This window comes from Lytechinus pictus, chromosome 14 (assembly GCF_037042905.1).
Source record: "Lytechinus pictus isolate F3 Inbred chromosome 14, Lp3.0, whole genome shotgun sequence".
In the NCBI taxonomy this organism is placed as follows: domain Eukaryota; kingdom Metazoa; phylum Echinodermata; class Echinoidea; order Temnopleuroida; family Toxopneustidae; genus Lytechinus; species Lytechinus pictus.
In genome coordinates this window covers 23666691-23680307 of record NC_087258.1, presented here as the reverse complement: position 1 = coordinate 23680307, position 13617 = coordinate 23666691, and the positions used below count along the sequence as shown (strand labels likewise).

The window sequence follows — 13617 nt, the reverse complement described above, 5'->3', positions numbered from 1 at the left end:
GAACCTCGAGTTCTTGGGTTCGATACCCACCGCGGTACTGATGTCTCTGACAAGACATTTTTCTTCAACAATAATGCCACTCTCTACACAGGTTTGCATGTCTACCGGTGGTAGGAAATAGCATTTGAGCACTGTAAAAAGGTTGAGTGATAATAAAGGGTTTCGTGTACCAATGGTGAATGACTGGACTATCATCATTTGTATTGTTATTCTTATTAGGATTATCATTATAGTTATTATAATCATCATCATTTAATTGTTTAGAAAATCATTATTAGTTTTAGCAGTAATAATAATAATCCGCTTTTATATAGCGCTTAATACATCGGAACGACGTGTCTAAACGCTTTACAGATATATTATTATCCCGATCATAGGATTCAATCAGTCATTCCCGCACACAATGTGTGCACATCCTCCACTCCCTGGGGAGTATTCCAGTCAGTCGCCAGTGAGGCGCACACAGTACTGGATAAGCTACAATGACTACAACAGTAGAAGTAGAAGTAATAGTAGACTAGTATAGTAGTAGTAGTAGAAGCAGAGACTCCAACTCTCCCGCTTTCGGCGGGAGATCTCCCGCCGAAAGCCCATTTTCCCAAAATCTCCCGTTCTCCCGCTTGAGATTTAATATCTCCCGCCCAGGCTCTGTGTCTCCCGCTTTAGATGTATTTTCTTCCCCTTATAAAAATTATTTTTCTCCCGCCTAAACACCTTTTTAAAAACTGGAATTAAATCTTCATATCCAAGCCGATTTCAAGGTAAGTAGAGCGTCAAAGATGTGCGCAATCTTGTTAATTTAGCGGGCGCGAGCTATATCTAGATAGCATCATCCCTCCTAGGCCCTCCTACGTTGCATATACCAAAGAATTGATAGTACATGACATGACATGAATTGACGACTATATATCATTAGAATGTAAAAATTGAGGAAATTCCTTCATTTTTGGTTTCTAGGAATACCATGTGAAATAATTAGAGAAAGCAGTTAAATTGCTGATAACCAACTTTAAGCAATCTTACTCCAGAGATCACCATCAGGGGCCCGTTTCATAAAGGACTTGCAACTGTTGTAACTTTGCCATTATCATGATTAGGGCAACTACCATGGAAACTTTGATTATGATTGGCTGCTGAGCCCTGTTACCATGGTAGTTACCATTTTGGAAAAGTTACGTGCAAGTCCTTAAAACAGGTCCCAGATGAGACAAGATGGATATGTAAATGTCAATTTATGATGCGAATAAAAATATCGCAAAAATGTATGTTTTGTAGACGCTTATCAATTTATATGCATGCATGAATAATGATATATGAAAAGAAGTTTGATTAAGCCAAAATGTATGATTTGATTCATTGAATTGTTATTTACTTATAATAATAATAATAATATAGGGTATTTATATTGCGCACATATCCACCTTGTTAGGTGCTCAAGGCGCTCCTATATTACCCGGCTAAGCTAGGCGTTCATAGCGCACACAGCTTTTTAAGGAATTACTTCCTACCGGTACCCATTTACCTCACCTGGGTTGAGTGCAGCACATTGTGGATCAGTTTCTTGCCGAAGGAAATTACGCCATGGCTGGGATTCGAACCCACGACCCTCTGTTTCAAAGTCCGAAGACTAATCCACTGGGCCACAACGCTCCACAGAGCCATTATAGAGCCATCATATGAAAAAAATAAGCCTGAGATAACATGGGAGAGCATCTGGACCCTAGAGCTACACCCCAACCACAAGGGACTTTATTCGCACTCGTGATGCTCGTGATGCTCGTGGTAGTAGTAGAAGTCATGGGCGGAAATCCCAGGGGGGGCAGGGGGGACGTGTCCCCCCTACTCAAAATAGTAGGGGGGACACAATATCAAATGTCCCCCCTACTATTTTTGGTCTTTTATGATGGTAAGAAATACATCATTCTAAATCGAAATAAAACATGTATTTTGGGACGAGATGACCTTACTTTTGGGATGATAACCTTTTTTTTGCTTGTCAAATTTTCCCGCCCCTTGTCCCCGTAGGCGGACCAGGGGGCCGAGGGGCCCATCCCCCCCCCCCCCCCCTCTTGGCGGAGCAAAAAAAAAGAAAAAAATGGAAAGAAAGAAGGAATAGAGGGAATAGAGAGGAGAAAAAGAAGTGAAGGACGACGAGTGCATAAAATAAAATGAGAGGAAGACTTGGAAAATAGAAAGAATCTTTCGTGCCACTAAATAAGATTTTCGATCGCGCTTCGCGCTCGCATTGCCTGTTAGATGACTTACATATCTCGCTCAATATAGAACTCGAATGTCAAGTTTAGAAGTCAATATACAAAACATATTTCACCTCGGAAATCGAACTTTCATTATTTTGTGTGATTTACAAATTGATTTTTAAAAAGTGCTCTGTAAAAATGTCAGTTTTATGGTCTGAATATTAACATTTGCTGCTTGCGCTGCGATCTCGCAAATTTTGATTTATCAGGTACCTATTATTTTTCATAAAGTTTTCAAAATATCCCTTTTCAGGTCTGATTGTTAAGACGTATCAGCTAGCGCGCTGCACGCTGGCATTTTGATTGGCGAGTTATATATGTTTCAATATTGATTATACAACAAACTATACTTAAAATCCCCTTTTCATGACAGTTTATCAAAAAAATTTGCTCCCGATTTGCGCTCGCATTAACGGTTAAAAATATATTAACTTATGCATCCTATTCATAATTACAAAAGTAAAATGTCCAGTTTTTATGCCATAATATCAGATTTCGCTCCCTCATTAGGCATTAATAAATATGATATTAATTTAATAATCAAATTGTCCCTTTTGTTTCATCTCGCTTAGCAAGAGGAATAGGAAGATAGTCATCATTTTTATATGATGACATGTCGTAAGGATGTCCCGGTCCTATGTCAAAGCTCAGAGTAATGATAATGAAAATATCAGCTCTTTTTTAAGTGCGATCCATATCCACCTTACAATTTTTCTACAAAGTGCTTAAAATATAAAGCTGAAATTGACTCTTTTTTCAGATCGGAATATCAAAGTTTCATGATTTTCATGATTAAAGATGTATTTAGAATGCCTAGATTCTAGGTCTAAATATGAAACACGCGCGCGCATGTTTATTCAGATACTCAACTTGTTCTCTATTCAAATCATTATCCAGTTTCAGATCACAATATCAAAATTTTTCTGCTCGCGCTTTGTGCTCGCATTATTAATGTAGGAAGACCCCATATTACTCATCCTTTTCATGATTTACAAAACATGAACAGAGTGGCCCATTTTTAGGTCTAAATCTCGATTTTTTTTTCTGCTCGCGCTTCCCGCTCTCATCAATTATTAAATTATAAAGCTATCCTGTTCACGATTACAAAAACTGATTAAAATTTGCCATTCTTTCTTTAGAAAGTTCAAAAATTTTCAGCTCGCGTTTCGCCCCCGCATTTTTTTTATTGTTGAAATTTGTAACGCCTTCATGGCTAAGTGCAAGCAGTCCTTAACAGTTACCTTTTCAACAGGTAACAGTTCAAAACGTATATAAAAATTTTCTGCTCGCGCTTTGCGCTAGCATTATTAATACTCATCCTTTTCATGATTTACAAAACATGAATAGAGTGTCTCGTTTCAGTAAATATTATAGGACTAAATCTCGAAATTTTCCGCTTGCATCAATTGTTTACTACTATACCTATTCTGCTTGAGTTACAAAAAGTGCTTAGAATTTCCATTCTTTAGGTGAAAAAGTAAAAATAAATTGCTCGCGCTTCGCGCTCGCATTATTTGATAGTTAAATGCTACTTTAACAGGTATCTTTTCCATCAGTTCAATTGTGCTCGTGCTTTGCGTTCGTAGTAATAATTAAGTTGCGTACACATCTTTTTCAGGATAACAAACATTGCCCAGAATGTTCAAATTTTAGGAAAAATACATAAAATTTTCAAAAAAAATTTGCTCGCGCTTCGCGCTCGCATCATCTAAATAAGGATTATGATATTATATATTAATTTATAAGAATAAAGCTAAGAAGTGATTAATGAGGACTACCCCTTCAAAGAAAAAAAAAATCATCTTCGAGCTGCCGATCGGGGAAATTATGGCTGAAACAACTTTCCACCGCCCCCCCCCCCCTATTGGCGAAGGCTGGATCCGCCCCTGTGTCCCCCCCTACCTTTTGGGAGAGATTTCCGCCCCTGGTAGAAGTAGTAGTAGTATAAGTAGTAGTAGTAGTAGTAGTAGTAGTAGTAGCAGTAGTAGTAGTAGTAGTAGTAGTAGTAGTAGTAGTAGTAGTAGTAGAAGTAGTAGTAGTAGTAGTAGTAGTAGTAGTAGTAGTAGTAGTAGTAGTAGTAGTAGTAGTAGTAGTAGAAGTAGTAGAAGTAGTCCGAGAAGTAGCAAGAGTGGTAGAAGAAGTAGTAGCATAGGAGTCGAAATATGAAATATTGTTCAGTTCGAGACCCGTTGAATACCTTTTTCTGTAGAAATACGGGAACTTGTATGATCCTACATTGTATAACATAGCCAACCGAGAACGAATAAGAGGGAAGGAGGTCGAGTCATGGAGTATTATTAACACACTAGCAGAGCCCGTGGAAAATTCCACGGGCGCTACCTGTATGATAATTATTTGCAATTACTTTGTAAATTAATGCTGAAATCATTCTGAAAGAGTTTTTTACAATCAGAACTGCTTGGGTTTTTTTTTTCATCAGGGCAGTCTCGAAGAGAAAATTAAGAAAAGGAAGAGGAATCGAAATATGCATTGTGAATTGATTTGAAGAATAATTGATCAATTTATTTCATAACCTTACTTTCCTAACTTTTGTCGTTCCCTTTCCCTCCATCCTTTCCTATTCCAATTTGTCAAATTTTGATATTTCCCCTTTTCACTCATGTATTGGTACTTTAAGATGATATTGATTTACTTTCCCCTCTTATCTTCAGTTTTTCCTTCTATTATGTCCTTCCTTCCTTGTTTCTCTTTAACATTTTCTTTCTTCCCGGCCCCTCTTTTCTCTTTTCTTCCATTTCTTTCTCCCTTAATAACATTTCCCTGGGGGTTTTTATTATCATGATTATCCCTGCGAAATCCGCCATGGGCAGAGTACTCCCCGCCCATCCCCGCCGGCTGTTACGCCCACTGATAAAGATAGACAATTAAACAGCGGGAGAGAAAGTTAAGGGTAAGGATGATTGTGATATAAAAATGAGATTGTATTGAGAAATAAGAGCTAGAATTAAAAGGAATGTGAAGGTAAGGGTTTTGTATGATTATTATTCGTATTTGCAACTTGTTTTGTTAAAATTTATAAAGGACTACCTAAGGCTAAGAGTGAATAGGAAAGGCTGAAAATCTTTTCAGCCTTCATGCCTAGCCAGCGCTTGGAAAATCAAATGCAGTAATAAAGAAGTAAGAAACAATAAGATCTAACTGGGGTTAGAATAGGGAGATAAATGATTTATAGGAAAATATTAAAAAAAATATTCACTTCCGTCCCTAAGAATCAGGGGGAAAATAGTGGATCGCGACTTTTATTACATCAAATTTAGCAAGACTATTAATAGACTTCATATTGCATACGCCTCCATGTTCATTCTTGCTGTTCTTTACTTTTATCCACAGCAGACCGGCAATATAACGTTCTTACTTCTAAGTACTTTTTTTTTGTCTTTTTCCTTTTTTCATTTTTTAATTCGCCTCCACCCTAGCATTTTTTAAAGCTTCCATTCCACACCCTCTTTCCCTTGTCTCTTTTTACCCTTTCCCCGACATCATTTCCCGTTTTTATTAATTATTTCCCCTTTCCCACTTATGATTACTATAGTATTTCGGGATGATCTGTTCTTTTTTTAAGATTTATATTATGAAAATACCAAGAAAAGAATGCCAAAGAAAAAAAGAATCGGGTATGGAGAAGTTTTAAAAAAGTTCAAAAATAAAGAAGTAAGAAAATATGAAGATTGTTCTAACTGTGGTTGGAATGGGGAGGTATATGATTTTTAAGAAATGAAAAAAAGTGTTCCCTCCTCTACCTAATCGCAACAGTTATTGCATGAAATTTAACAAGCTTATAGATTTCATAAACATACGCTATCCCGTCCCCCCCCCCCCCCCTCCGTTCTTTACGCGCGGCCGCCCGACAATGTTCTTATTTTTTGTCTTTTTCATTTTCTTCATGTCTTTGAGGTTTTCAAAGTAATTTTTTGAATGATGGTTCAAGGCAGTCCTCTGAAATGACGATTAAAAGGTTAATGTCATATTCACCCACACCTCCATGTCCTCATCTCCTTTAACTTGCATACAAAGCCTGCAGCGTGGAAGAAGTTGAACAGTTCGTCTCACCACGGTCCGTGCATGGTCTCACCACCGCTGGATCATTGCACAAAGCATCCACCTCATGTCGAATTCGGCCCTGCAAATCATCAGGATCTTGGAGAGGAGTTGCGAACAACTTCTTTGTAAGTGTCCCCAAAGAAAATAATCACAGGGCATGAGGTCATGCGATCTTGATGGCAATGATCTACGTCATGGTTGAGGGCAACAGAACTCGATGTCCAAAGAGTTCTCTGAGTCTATCACTAATGATTTTGGAACGATGGGCAGGAGCGCCATCCTGAATCCATCAAAGATGCCTGTACACTTCTCGAACCTGTCTCTCAAAATGTTGGTCCAACTGTGATGGTACGATCTCCTCGTTAATCATCTGCAAGTACATTCGTCCATTTATGAGTCCCTTGGAAGAAAAAGGGTCCAATCAAAAGATTGTTGCCAACTCGGGCATCGATTAAAGTATTTACATTAATGGGTGGGGGCATCGTGGTCTAGTGGTTACGAAGCTCGTCTTTCAATGAGAGGGGCGTGTGTTCGAATCTCAGTCACTGCGTATTTTCCTTCAGCAAGAAATGTATCCATATTGTGCTGCGCTCAACCCAGGTGAGGTGAATGGGTACCAGGCAGGATTAATTCCTTGAATGCACCAAGCGCCTTTAGCAGCTGGAGGTACAGCCGGGGAAATATATAGTGCGCCATTGAATAGGAAACTAGATAAATCGGCGCCTCATAAATGCTATATATTATTATTGTTATTACATCTGCCTCTGCCCTTTCATCGAGTTTTCAAAAACTTAGAAAAAGTAATATCTGCATCTGTTGTCTTCAACATCAATTAATTCGGCCATGCGTGACACAACTGATACAAATAGGATATTAAAGGGATGCTCCGGGCTGAAGATATTCATATCTAAATAAATAGAGAAAAAGTCATAGAGCAAAATGCTGAAAATTTAAGCAAAATTGGTTAACAAATAACGAAGTTATTGAATTTTAAAGAATTGCATTATTACGGTGAAATATTATTCTAGGCATGTCTTCATGAATATTCATTAGGTGGGCTGATGTTGTCACATTCCCACTTTCCTTTTTCTTATACAGTATTACATGAAATCATAATTGTTTCATCTTTTCATAAATGTGTAAATGATGTGTCTCCATAATGACGAAATAAGTTTCAGTCAGTCTGCAAGCCCCTATGTTAATGAGCAAGATTTATCCAAGTCCTCTCGTGGCTGAATTCATATCCCTACAAAATCTCGTTAATTGTGATAATTTTTTCTCAAAGAATTTAACCATTTTTTCCACGAGTAGAATTGATTATTTTTGTACCATAGGAAAGAGTCAACGTTACTCATTTATACTGGTTATTTCTTTTGAATAAAATATTTTGATAAATACAGTGTATAGGTGAATTTCAGGCCTGAAAAGAGGCCTCAAACAGAGTTTTCTTCCTCTGTTTTCTCTTGAAAATTGTGCAAGATTTTGTGTTTTGGGTACAAACATTATTTATATCATCAGAAAGCTCAAACTCTCTACTTTCATACAGTGTCACTCGTGATATGTGACACCTTTTAGATGGGTCAGCAGCCAGCCTTTTCCATCAAGATGCAAGACGAGATTTCTGAAATTTCTGAGTAGCATAAAATCTAGAGTTCTGATTGGCTGAATAATGTTTTCAAAACAACAGGCGCGGGTAATTTTAAGAGATTACCACATGGTGAGTGTGACCTTGCAGAGGCCTAGTGTGGGGAACATTGGAATTTGCGTGGGTGTGTGGTCTCTATGACCAATCAGAGTACAGTATTCTTGTTTTTGAGCTGCTAAATATACTTGGGCTATGAAAAGCTGGCTGCTGACCCATCTAAAATACCTGTTCTTATAAAAATTATATCATATTAAAGCTTAGATCTTCAGCTTTATCATGCTCTAAAAATAATTTGTGCTCAAACAGAAATTAAGTGTGAAAACGACAACTTTTGTTGCATGAAAATAATTATTTTGTTTCATGTTTTAGATCAAAAGTTTCCCCTATATTACAACATCTTTTTAAAAATCCAAACACATGACCTGGAAGTGTGATTTTTCTTCTTTATAAAAACACAAAAAACATGAAGTTTGGTTAATATTTAGAGCAGCAATGGCCGAATAAAAAGAGGTGTTTTTGTCCGCACCAAGCTCATTAACAATGCAAAAACACTCTAGTCATGAATATCACTTGGATAAAAGAAGCCACTTTTTGAGGGCTTGCCGACTGACTGGTTTGCAGCAAGAAATAACTAATGCACTTAATCAGTTGTAAATCCAATAGTGTTAGTTCTTGGTAGAACATTTTTTAATAAACTATATCTCAAAAGTTTCACAACTAAAAAGAAAAAAAAAGAGGCGAAACACAAAATTATTTGTTAATAATATGTCAAAATTTATCACTAAATTAGATTTTTTACTAAAGAGATCGATTTTTTATATATTTATATAAAAATGTATATATTTCCCTCAAAAGGCTGACTGACTCCCTCACAATTTTGTTACGTCACTGGTTTGTATATTCAATATCATTTTCATCTTGTTGATGTACATATTTTAATAGATGTTTAGTAAATGAAATGTCATTCTGAGACCTATCCTTTTCCCCTCCCAGGGGAGTGAGAATCGAATGTTTTTGCTTAATAAGGTAATACCAAGCCTTAGATATATCTGTAATTAAATAAACACGTGAAAATAGCAACAAAGTAGAATAAAACAACAACTTTCCATGATGTATTATTTCTCAATCAATTTCGGCATTTGAAATGAAGCAGGGGATGTTCGATTTTAAAAACGTAATATCACTTCAATTAAAAGATTTCGCTGATTTCTGCCACTCCATTGATATGCTTTAACAATGTATGTCGAAGGGGCAGACAATGCGTGATATCGATTGTTAGTTCGATCGATCGTTTCAAGCTTGTAGTGGTTAACCTCTGCCATTGTAACTTTCCAGCTAGAAGAACTTACAAGAGGAAGACGAGAGAAACAAACCTCATAGAGCTAAGAAATAATTATCGAGGATTGATTTTCTCTCTTTAGTGATACCAACCGAGGCCTCATGTCCAGTCTGCGGTATTAAAAGATATTGACATTAGTATGCCTACAGTAAAAACGGGGGAAAAACGGAAGGAAATTGCACGATAATAAAAAAAAAATTGTTTGATTCTTCTTCCAAGCTCGCCTTTATGGAAAGAAGTAAGCCTACCTGTACATGATGTATGTATGAGTTTTGTTGCAAAATTAATAACACTCTGAAATCATCATGGGAAATTAATTTGGACACTGTGTCACGTATTTCGGATGTTGAATTTAACAAAGATCGGTCCCAGACGTACATGATTACAGCTGATTGGTATGACCCTGTAAAGATTCGATTACACACGCACACATACGCACAAACACAATAAATAACAATTATCTCCTATCACTTCCCCTCTTATTTCCTTAATTTCTACCCTACATCTCTCTTTCTCCCTTTTCTCCCTCTCCCTCTCTCTCCGTCCCTCCACTTCACAAACACACACTCTCTACCCCCCCCCCCCCTCTCTCTCTCTCATCATCATCATTGAGTCGATAAAATTGTCTTTTTTTCCAAACCTATCCTGTTAAAATGTATACTGCGTATTTTATTTGAAAATTATCATGAGATACAATTTTGAGGTTTTTTTTCAGTATTGAACATGTTGAAAGCAAATAACAAATATGAAATAGGTAACTCTTGCGAACTGAACTACAATCCAAAACAGCAAAAAAAAACTTACATCATCTTCAAACCCCGATTCAAACAAATTTTGCTCCGTATACTTCAATTATATCAACTTAAAAAACATTTGTTCTTTTTGCTCTACATTGTTCGGTTAAAAAATAAATAAATTCGTTTAAAGATAAGAGACTTTCAATTTATTCTCTAGTAAATTACACAAAACATGTTTTTGCATATAATCACCTTGACTAAGATATTTCTAAACCAGAAAAGGATATGAAATACTTGTAAACGTGTGTACTTGTATACTTTTTTCTTTTGAAATACTTTGGACTTATTGGATAAACATGATTCAAATAATATAAATGATCTATTAATGATGATAACAAGACGAAGAAAAGGGAAAAGATTTAAAAAGGAGAAGAAGAAAAAAAGAAGAACAAGGAGATGAAGGAGGATGAGGAGAATAAAAGAAGAAGAAGATGAAGAAGAAGGAGAAGGACTACAATTTAATGACAGTACCCTGGTAGCCAAATTTGAAGACAAAAATAATTAGTTTACTGTGCAATTCCCATATTATTCAAATATTGCCTGTTCCAACATGTCAGAAGGAATTTGGGAGTTGTCAGTTTTCTCCTGATATCCTGATAACCTGTATATTTTCTCTCAATTGAAATTAAAGTATAACAAGAAATGGTTAAGATAAATAAATTTTGTGACTGCCTTTATATATTAGGCGAATTTGTATATGTTATTTCCTGTTACATATTACCAAGTCTGAACCAAGAGTAATGTTCAGGTTCGCCAAGAACATTCAATTATTATTGATAGAAACATTTAATAACTTGGTAAAATCACCAAAACAAACGGAAAATGGCTTTAAAGTGAATAACGGTATGATGAAAACGGGAGAATTGTGTGTAATATGTTCCAGAAATAGTTAATAATTTAGCTACAAATCTTCTTCAAAAACTGTTCTACCCTCTGGATTTGTCATTGAGTTAATTCATTATCTACATGTGTAGTCATGTCTATTCAATCAGTAAGTCCGTATCCAATGAAATATCCGTCTTAGAATTTTTTGTACAAAATTCACCCTTCGAACTCTTGCGAATCCGTAGTCCCTTCTCCTTTTCTTTCCTTTCTGCTATCTTGTTTCGCATTTTGTTCAAAACATAGATGGCGCGTGTTCTGTTGATAATGGACTGGAACTTCTCCGTATTTGTAACCCTTAACCTCTCCGACAGCGGCAGATGATTCGCTTTCAAGATCTGATCCGTGGTGAGTTTACGATCGATGAGGATGTCGCTTTCATTCCTAGATATCTCCAGGAGTTTTTTCGTCTTTTCTTTCTCACCATGTCTCATCTTATATTCAAGATCCAACATGGCTTCTGCAAATCGTGGGTGGGTCCGTCCGTAGTAACGTCCAAACATACTCCCCTCATCATCGTCGTCGTCGTCTTCACCACCATCAGTTCCCCCTTTGCTCTGATCGACGTCAACGGATGTCCGCAGATCGACTTCCGACCTGGACTTCTTCTTAAGACTGTTCCGCAATGCTCGCTTGTATAATACATGATCTTTGAGGTTATCACATAGTCGTTTCTTGACGGACTGGTAGTGGGCTTCCTTGAGACCCTCCTTGTACTCTAACTGTCGCCTCTTTCTGTTAAGCTCCCGTTCCTCCATGCTGTTCAGTGTTCCAGCTCGGCTGAGGATCCTACTACTGACCTGTTGGAGAGACTGATAACGGTCGTGCCCGCTTGGGAAGTTGCTCGTGAGACGCCGCGATGATGCCATGCCGTGTTTCCTGGTCGAACTGGTTCTGAGTTCCGTGGTCATGAGAGGTTTTAATAAATCTAGATGGAAAGAAAATGACCAAGAATCACATGATGTCGTTCAAACTTTATACGGGCTTATGCTGTATATCAACGCTCGTTTGTTGCTTCCAAATTCTTAGCCTCATTATAAATCTGTGTAAAGTAAGTTATTTTCACTATGAACAAAAAAAAAGTAAAAATATAATCTTTTTTGGATTGAACTTTCATGTTTTAACATCAAATAAATGTATGTCATTTCTTAGTAGTACTTATAACAAGCATATACCAAAACAAAGCATGTACAAAAAATATGATATCCCTCTCCAGCTTAAAGAAAATTATTAATGGCAAGTTGATCTTTCTCACATATATGAAGGAATCAAGAGATTCTATTTGGTTAGTAATAAAATCAGAAATGTTTAATGTATATATATTAATGAAAAAGGAATAAATGAATGAATGAATAAATAAAATAGATAAATAAAATCCTAATTATAATAATACCTAGTATAATGAATAATTAAGAGAAAAAATCACTCGACAAAAGGGCTTACAGCGAGTGTTGCAGTTGTGAGCATTGGAACTGAATAATCATGATACATCTAAAATTTATAATATAATAAGTTTTGTGCCCCCAAAATATGCCCTTTAATTCTAAACTAAACAGTGTGAGAGCGAACAAGTATTAAATCAGGTTACCAAGTGTCAACTTACCTCTTGAATTTCCTTAATGCATATTTTATCCCGTGACAATTGCTTGTGTATGTACGTATATATTCCAATACACCTTCATAAAATAACGCCGAACAACTCAGAAGAGTTCAGATTCAGAATTCAGATTAATGAAAGGGAAAGCGAAGTGTTTTTAAAATTCGACCTAAAGAAACTGACATGGGCTACCGACAACGTCCCGGTATTCTCGTCTTCACACAGGCCTTACTCATGGCAGAAATACTTCATCACCGCTCCAACTTGTTCCATCAGACGACAGTGCCTGTTTCGATTCGATCCCATTATCGATTGCGAACGAAATAAGAACTTGGCTCGTCTGATTTGTTGACGGTCGGTGAACATTCGATTGGTGGCTCGGATCAATCATAATGACACAGCCAAAATGCTGTGTGTGCGAGATGTAAATAGGTGTCAGTACAAGGGTGGGTGTGTGTGTGTGTGTGTGTGTGAGAGGGTGTGTGTATGTGTGCGTATGTAGGCGCGATGGTACGCGTCGGTATTTGTTTTGATCGTCGAGGTCAGTTGTGTCTTCGAGTATGAGGGTGTGGGTGTTTAGACGGTGTGTCGTGGTCGTGGGTGTGGAGGTTTGGTGTGTGTGGGTGTGTGTTATATTGCTTATTCACTTATGGCCGGTTTTCAACAATATTTACCATAAAGCGTTGACAAAACGTCCTCACTTAACGCGGTTGAATAATCATGGTAATTATCACCTTTTTTACAAACTTTACGAACGCTCAAAAATTCTGCACTACTTTCAATCATGGACCTACTACTCAGTAGGTCCGTGTGGAAATAAAAGTATAAAAGAGTTTTCATACAGAAATCTGGAGTCAGTATAGTTACATAAACCTGGAAGTTAATGGAATCTTTGATATATAAGAAATACATTGCAGCGCTCTACAGTCAATGCAATATAAGTTCCTATAAATAAGACTTGACATTGATAACTTGAAGAGATCCTTAAAAGGGGGCAGATTTGTGGCTACATTATTATCATTACAATAAATTAAAGC

At 36.9% G+C, this 13617-nt stretch overlaps 1 protein-coding gene across 1 annotated transcript; it reads right to left on the bottom strand.

The window, feature by feature from the left end:
• Positions 1-9952: 9952 nt before the first annotated feature.
• LOC129275680 (uncharacterized) lies at positions 9953-13184 on the bottom strand. The gene is made up of 2 exons (XM_054912179.2): positions 12587-13184; positions 9953-11911 (listed from the first exon to the last, which is right to left on the bottom strand). The coding sequence occupies exon 2, from the start codon at positions 11892-11894 to the stop codon at positions 11082-11084; it is 813 nt and encodes a 270-aa protein (XP_054768154.2). The 5' UTR covers positions 11895-11911; positions 12587-13184; the 3' UTR covers positions 9953-11081.
• Between the last annotated feature and the right edge of the window lie 433 nt (positions 13185-13617).

Bases quoted from the DNA above. Each gene is read 5' to 3' on its own strand.
- LOC129275680 (XM_054912179.2), bottom strand. From the start codon at position 11,894: ATGACCACGGAACTCAGAACCAGTTCGACCAGGAAACACGGCATGGCA.